This window comes from Coptis chinensis, chromosome 4, assembly GCF_015680905.1.
Source record: "Coptis chinensis isolate HL-2020 chromosome 4, ASM1568090v1, whole genome shotgun sequence".
NCBI classification, from domain to species: Eukaryota; Viridiplantae; Streptophyta; class Magnoliopsida; order Ranunculales; family Ranunculaceae; genus Coptis; species Coptis chinensis.
The window spans coordinates 29,881,514-29,889,479 of record NC_141459.1 but is presented as its reverse complement, the minus strand read 5'-3'; the positions used below and the strand labels follow the sequence as shown (position 1 = coordinate 29,889,479).

At 37.4% G+C, this 7,966-nt stretch overlaps 1 protein-coding gene across 1 annotated transcript; it reads right to left on the bottom strand.

Annotated features, from left to right (window-relative positions):
• Positions 1 to 567: 567 nt before the first annotated feature.
• On the bottom strand, positions 568 to 5,007 carry LOC147503119 (Phosphoglycerate mutase family protein). Its single transcript, XM_086607930.1, has 6 exons — positions 4,847 to 5,007; positions 4,447 to 4,527; positions 3,604 to 3,732; positions 2,856 to 2,918; positions 2,076 to 2,200; positions 568 to 927 (listed from the first exon to the last, which is right to left on the bottom strand). Exons 1-6 carry the CDS (start codon positions 4,937 to 4,939, stop codon positions 735 to 737), a joined length of 684 nt encoding a protein of 227 aa, XP_086464056.1. The 5' UTR covers positions 4,940 to 5,007; the 3' UTR covers positions 568 to 734.
• Positions 5,008 to 7,966: the final 2,959 nt, after the last annotated feature.

The window sequence follows — 7,966 nt, the reverse complement described above, 5'->3', positions numbered from 1 at the left end:
CAAATGAGGGAACAGCAGGAGCAGTTATGTGGGATGAAGATGGAAGTGTCAAAGCCGCAGCATACAATCATCTGAAAGCAAAGTCAACTGAAGTGGGGCTATGCTAGCAAAAAAGGAGAATGTCACACATGTCAGAATGGAGGGAGATAACCAGATAGTTATCAAGGCACTGCAGGACCCAGCCGCAGCAAGTTGGAGGATGCAAAATGTTGCCTATGCGAGTATGCGACCATCAATCTACTTGGCAGTTGTAATTCTTGTTTTTATTGGACTTCTAGGATATCTAATGGACATGCTCATGACCCAGCCAGTTGGGCTTACAAGCACCAGGCCATGGACAATGCTCCTAGTTAGTTATGTAACTCTGACTGTAGACTATACAAATTTTAATGAATATATATGAGGTTTTAACGAAAAAAAAAAATTACTTCCTTCTCTGTATGCAAATAACGTCGTTCATGAGACATGAGACGGAAGAAACTTAACATACAGATTCTACAGGCGTCATTGATTGCCACAAGTTGTTTTTCCCTCTAATTCAGGTCAGGTTGAAACAAACACCAAAAATACCAAATTGTATGTAACTTATATCCACTTAAAAAATAATAATAATCGTTTCCTTTGACACCAATTATTTTAGTTATTGAAACAACTGCAGCCAAAGTATATTACGTGCAAAGCAAATGTAGTTCTCTACTTCTCTAGAAAATCCTCTGTAAACTGACAGCAGGAAGTTATAAGATAGGACGGAGTTCTCCAGTTTGCAAGGCGAACTTTCGGTGTTGTGACAAGATGGAAGGAACTTTAACAGCCTCTAATTTTAACACCACGTCGCCACCATCTGGTCCATTCTGTTGATTCGCTGCATGGAGTACTATTTGCAAGATCTGGAGTGGATCACCATGGCTGACTATCAATATCACACAACTGCAGTAGACCATATCACTATTGGTCAGATACTCATATATATAAAGAAGCATCACGATTATTTACATGATATCAGGCAACTTTGAAGTTCTTGTTGTGTTTTATTGATTCTTTAATCTGCCGTTCTTAATAAGAGGGTACTGGATTCACCTGACTAATAAAAAAAAAACCTAATGTAATAGATTTATAAAATGAATATAGAACTTCTGAGATCAAACAAACTACACAATGCTGTCATGAATCATGATAAAAAATCAATGAATATATACTTCCCTCAACTCTCAGTGTTATGTGGACAGTCTTTTCAGACCTGCTGATCCTGACGTATAGGACTGATGTTAAGTTGTTCCCAGACAGAAGAATGACAACAGAGCTCACAGATCAATCAGAACAAAAACAACATTTAGAAATTAGAGCTTTAAAAAAACTACTCGACTTCAGACTCTCAAGTTTCTTCACAATTAGGGAAGAAGAACACCCAAAACCTTACAAGGGTTTTCAAGGAGATGTGGTGCCCTTGAGGCACAAAGTCTTACTGGCACTATGAGGCACACGGCACAGAGAGGTGTATGCCCTGGTGTGTGAGGTGCAAAAGTACATTTTTAAAATAATCTCATGATAGTTCTGAAGAAATATATACAATCTAAAGCTTCAATAAATATAAATAGAAAATCAAATGTGACCATTGATCAAAAAAATAAAAATAAAAGAATAAATAAATAAAAGTGACACAGGAAAGTCATAAACTCATAACCAACAACCACCTAACGAACAATTTCAGTAACCGTAATCTTCACAAGTTATTACTTATTACATGCAACAGTGAAACAAACCAGCACACAAAGAAAAGGAAACCTTAAATAAGCAAACACCAATAGCCATGCATAAGTAACATCATAAGCCATACAACAGTCTTAAGTGAGCTTATAACAAAACCCATGACAAGTTCACAGCCTAGCATTGCCTAAACCCATTTACCCCAGGATTAATACAAGATTACAACATTGAATACAATAACGTGAAGAGGCTGGCATGGTCACATCAGGTGCGTCTAGCAAACAAATTATGCACAAGGTTTCATTATTATTAAAGTAACTACTAACACCTATTCCAGATTAACAGTTCAACAGGCTAAAGTATATTGGTACCCTTGAAACTCTTTCTCCAGACTATCAATAGCAACTGCAAGTCTAGAAACAACATCCGCAGCACTTTCTCCACCCTCTGGTCCAATGAACGGATCCTTCTCATCAAGTGCCCATATCTCAGTATACTGTTTATCAAAAGACACAAACCAAAATTCAAAGCCAAACTACAAAAAAATAGCACTGCCTTAAAGAAATTTTCTTTACCACATGTGGGACACTTAGGGAATCTGGTTAGAGACCTCCACAGAGGAGCTTTTCTAAACCAGAGTTTCCTTCGATCAGATGACCCGACCACCAACTGATTTAGAACACTGGGTTTCCCATGTAACTTTCTTATGCTGTAATTTAAATACAAACTTGCCTTCAAGGCTTGATATCTCCATATATGCCCATAGATTTGATACTTTAGGACTGAAAAGGTGTGCCTCGCTGAACACCTTAGATTTGAACCATGATGCTGCAGTCTATACTTTTCCTCTCAAGGATGAAATACAGAGTAGCAAAAACATAGGCCATAACAAAGGGAATTGAGCATTATGTGCTATGATTCTGCTTCCTTATTACTGGACTTCAAAGGCAAAACCCAATAGTTGGAATCCTGATAGAAGAGTTGCACTGTGATATCTTATATTTTCCGGGAAAATGATTCTACACACTATCATGGAAATCAAAAGATTTCATGGTACTGCAAAACAACAGTTTTCCATTCATTTGGTCTTCATCTTTTTGGGTCCCCAAAACATCAAGTAGAAGATTAATCTAACTAAATCTTGTCCTTACCATATCATGTGACTGAAGCTCAAAAGAAGGACCAAAGAAACGCTCTCGAAGTTCCTCCAAGACCTATCCAAGAAAGGGAAAAAAGGCAAGAAGTATAACCAAGTTTTTAAGAAATACTCTAAGACTATAATATCCAGTCTACAAAGAAAGAAACGGAAAAAGAAGAGTCACAAGCAAATCTGAGTCTAAAAAGGGAAGAGTTTTATTAAGTTAAATGTTGGTTGTTAACAAAACTGGTAGTACTTAAGTTCATATTTAAATATACTCAAATAGCCACGATGGAAAAGGTATTTGTAAGCGTACGTTATCCTTTTATGTATTGCAATATTTAACAGGTTACCAGTATATAGCAGAGTAGGTCATAACAAATTTCTATGAACAAGGTGGACTTGCATCAACAGTAGTGTTGTAGAGAAGCATAAACTCAATAAATATCACGATACATCCAAACTGTGAGTTTTTCATTGCCCACTTCCCATTATATCTTTAAAAGAATATCAAAGATTGGTTGATTAGGAGGCATCCAAGGTTATAAACTATAAAAAGATTTCATGCATATCGACTTGCTTGCTATTTGATTATCTTTGTTCTTGCTTTAGCCAATACATTCACAAAGAATTCAAGATTCCACCCCTACTTATAACTCCATGTTTAGAAATGAACCATCTTATTGTTCATCAGACCTTAAACTTTCCATTTCCATTTAACTCGACCAGATAAAAGTTATCATCTCAAAGAAAATTCTTACCTTACATTGTGGGCCCTCAAACGGGACATTTAACATAGAGGCAACTACTTTAGCAGTATGGGTTGTTCTTGAGAAAGGAGAATAGCAAATTCGAACACTTTCAAGTGGTACGTTGTCTTCCTTCAGTTCCTGCGAGTATAATGCAGTAAATAGAGCATGTTATATTGACTGAAAGAATAAGCACAACGACAATGTCATGGTAGTATATTACCATAGCAACAACCGCGCTTGATTATCAACTTAGTGTCTCTCAAAAGAATATAACTTTAAATTAAGAAAACAAGAAAAGGAGCAGATCCACATTCTTACACACATTTTCAAATTGTGTCTAATATGGAAAAAATTTAATACTAGTATATTATTTGTAAGGCCTTTCCATGGGTAGTATAATAACAAGACTATGCTACACTTACAACAATAAAACCAATTCAAGAAGGTACACTGGTATCACTCGACAGTTAAAATAAAATCATTACAAAATCCAAGAACCCAAAAAGCCCGTACCAAACTCACTTGACTGGAGCGGTTTACAAATAGGAACTAGTACTAGAAAACTGCTGAGCAGTTAGTTGTTTATATTATGATATTAGAGACGTTGAGGTATGTGCCCTAGGACTGTGCAGGCAATGCTTAACATTATGGAAGGAGGCACCTAAGCTATTAGACAGCACCAGAATAGTAGAGAATGTAATCTGGCAATCCAATAAATACTGTCGCAAATGAGACTAACACAGAAAAAACATTACTGAAACCGAGAAACACTATCAACATTGGTTTAGGGTGTCTTTTAAACTTGAAGAAAAATTTGTCTACTACTAAGTTTACAAGTAAAAGAAAAACTACCTTTAGAAATGATATCCCAGCAAGCTGTGCTTGATTAACACCTTCAGGAGCCAATTGGTATTCACTAAGTATGCCATGTTCCTGTCAAATTATCAGCCACTAAACAATAAAAATTTAAATAACTGTAACAATTGTAGAGTATCTAAGCATTTTTTAGATAAGAATATCACATTGCATAAGTAATAATATCACATGTTCGACACCTATAATGTAGGACACAGAGGGTCTTTACAAATAAATGACTACGAATGTAGCATATCATGGAGTTGTAACTATGTGTCGAAATCATATGCATAAAGTGTCCGTGTGTGGGAAAATTGGACAATGGGATTCGTTTATAATATATCAATGCTTCATAAGATAGAATAAACATAAGGAAGAAGAAGAAGAGGAAACTAACCAGTGATGAAACAATGAGACCTTTCTCATTGGGAATGCTTTTTCCATGTCTCAAAACCCAATATTTGTTCCTCAAGAATGAACTCTTTTCCATCTCTCTCTCTCTCTCTTGCACGTTTGCTTTGCTGTTTGAGGTTTAGAATTGTTTTTGTAGTGGCCTCTACTATTATCTACGTGGCTAGATGGTTTGACCGATCAGTCATAGTGGACCCCGGCTTTTGAAAACTGTTTATGTGTATCAACGTTCGATTTGCATTGTTAAGACACGTAGTCAGGATCTCTATGCAGTAACAAATATCGAATACTCTATTTTCCTTTTTACTTTTTACTTTGCACTTTTTCCATAATTTAGAAGCTCACTGAAATTTCATAAACTACTGCGTCTTGAATCTTGAGTTCAATTAAAATCCAAAGAACCAAATTACATATGTAGTAAATAAACGGGAACATTTGAAAAAACCGGTGGAGTACCACAGGTTTGCTGTGGTGGTAGGATAAGGGGACCCTGGAAATCAATGGATGGCGACACTCAGGTCAGCATAAGATACATAGCCGCGGTTCACAGGATCGAGATGGGACATCTGTCGTGGTACGGAAACCCTACACGTGGAAAGAAGAAGACTGCGAGATGGATGGACAGGTGGAAAGCTAGGATTGAGAGAGGGAGAGATATAAAGGAAAAGAAGTGGAGAGAGAAAATGGGAGGATTCATTTGTTTCAAGAGAGGAGACCAAAGAAAGAGGGAGGCGACCCAAAGAGAGGGAGGAATAGGGTTAGGAGTTGTAATAGTGTTTGAGAAATAGTGAACTTTAGTCTGAACAGTATTTGGGGGTGAAACATTTGGCGCCGTCTGTGGGGAAGAGAGTATAGAAATGGCACCAAAGAAGGCAACGAGTAGACCAAGGAAGGTGAAGGTTCAAGAGAAGATGTCGGAGGCAGCGATGGAGGAAGGGGAAGAGCGAGAGAAGGAACAGGCAGCGGAAGAAACACGGCTGATGCGAGAGGAGATTGAGAGGTCGAGGAAGGAGAACGAGGAGTTGATAAGAGAAAGAGAAAAGGTGGAGAAAGAGATCGGGGAAGAGATAAGTGAGGAGTCGGAGAGCGAGAAAGCGGAGGACGAGGAGGGACCATGACCAACTCTGGTGGAGAACCCAGTGACCGGGTTAACAATGGAGCAAGTCCAGTGATAAGAGCCCAAAACTGTAGTTTTAACCCCTTAATAATACTACTTTTAGACCAATTATGCGAGTAATAAATAAGAGTTAATGTTAATTACGTGCTTTTATATATTTCAGGCATGAAACTCAATTATGTGCAGAAATATGCCATTTTGGCGATATAAATGAGCAAAGGGTTGGTTGCTAAGAAATTCTGTGATAAAGACCAAGATTCAAGGAGACAAAGCCTTTATAAAGCCCGGTCAAAAGTTGAAAAATCAACACGGGCAAAAATAGTGCACAAGTCAGCAGAACTTCCGAAGACCATATCTTTGGACTCAGGCCTCGGATTTGAGCCTACCTTACTTCAAAACGATCGGCTCGGAAAGAGCTTTCCAATGGTCCAAGACTTGACCCAATCAGAGAAGCAGAAGTGGACGAAAAGTCTGCTGAAGTCAAAGCCAACTGAAACGGGCTCTGTGGACTGAAGAAATTGGGCTTTGGGCTCGATTTTCCAGCCCAAAACATGGCTCCTCAGCTCATGCACGAAATTGTGGATCTGGTCTCCTCCTTTACATAAAACAAGACTTAGCTCTTAAGAAAGATATAGTTAGATAGCTTAGAATAGAAAGTAGCCATTAGAATAGCTTGTAGATCTAGTTTTTGAATTTCAATGAGTAATTAATTAGTTTCATTCCTTGTTTTAGATTAATTATTTGAATTATTGTTCTTCATTCATTAGATAAATAAAATAGTAGTTCTTGTTAATTTTGATTTTGTCATTTAAATTTGTTTAGATCTAATTTCAATTATTGTTTGTTATTCATTTCCTAGTTATTAATTTGGATTTCAATTCTTGAGTAGTTAAATTAGCAAAGTCTAAATCTTTATATTATGTCTAGTTTTAATTCAATTGGAAATGATAGTTTATGAATCAAAGCTAAACCTCCATTAGAGAGGTTTGATGAAGTCTTGATGAAAACTTTATTGTGTAGTATAGAATCGTTGTAAGAATCTATTCCACTCTAGAAGGTCGTTGATTCGCCATGAGAATGGGTGGACGACCTCACATGCTAGTTATGAATTGGTAGAAATGTCATGTATAATTAGGGATTTGAACGACCAATTCTTACTGTAAGAACATAAGAATTGGTTTACAACAAATCTATACTAGTTTATTAAGTTGGTAATCAAGGTGGAATCAAATTCCCCTAATTCTTTATCTAGATTCAACTCTTAGCATTCTGTCATTCCGTTATTTGTATCTTGTTATTTGAATTCACATTGTAGTATACATTCCCTTCGTAAATCTCTCATTGACCTTGGAAAGACCATCAATTATAGAAAACTTGAATGCTAAGGGACTAGGAGTGGAACGAATATTCTATTCCAACTCTACGTCAATAGATTCGAGAGTAGAAAACAAATATCTTTGATAAGTTTAGTATAAGCAATAGTTCATAGTTTTACTTTCATTTAGGGTTTCATCGCTTTATTTGTGAGTAAGACTATTTTTTTTATAGTTATCAAATGGCACCGCGTTTTACTTTCGTTTAGGGTTTCATCGCTTTATTTGTGAGTAAGACTATTTTTTTTATAGTTATCAAATGGCGCCGCTGCCGGCTTAGTACTCTTTAGTATTGTTTTTTTAGAATTGATAGTTTTTCAAAGTCTCATAACCTACCCACCCTTGTTTGAGTCTCACTGTGGTTGTCTGCTTCAGCACTGAAATTTCCTCGAAAAAATTACTCGGAGCGCGACTCGCTCCCTGGGCAAGCCAACTTGGAGCGACTGACAGCCACACTGAATTCCATCTTTTGGGTGCGCCGAGCGACTGCGCCGCCAAGGCAAAACACTTCTGCCACTGTGCCCACACTGGAATTCCACTTTTTTTGGCGCAACCCGCCCTCCCAAGCTAACTTGAGCGACCGCCCACACGCTGGAATTCCATCTTGACTGGCCTG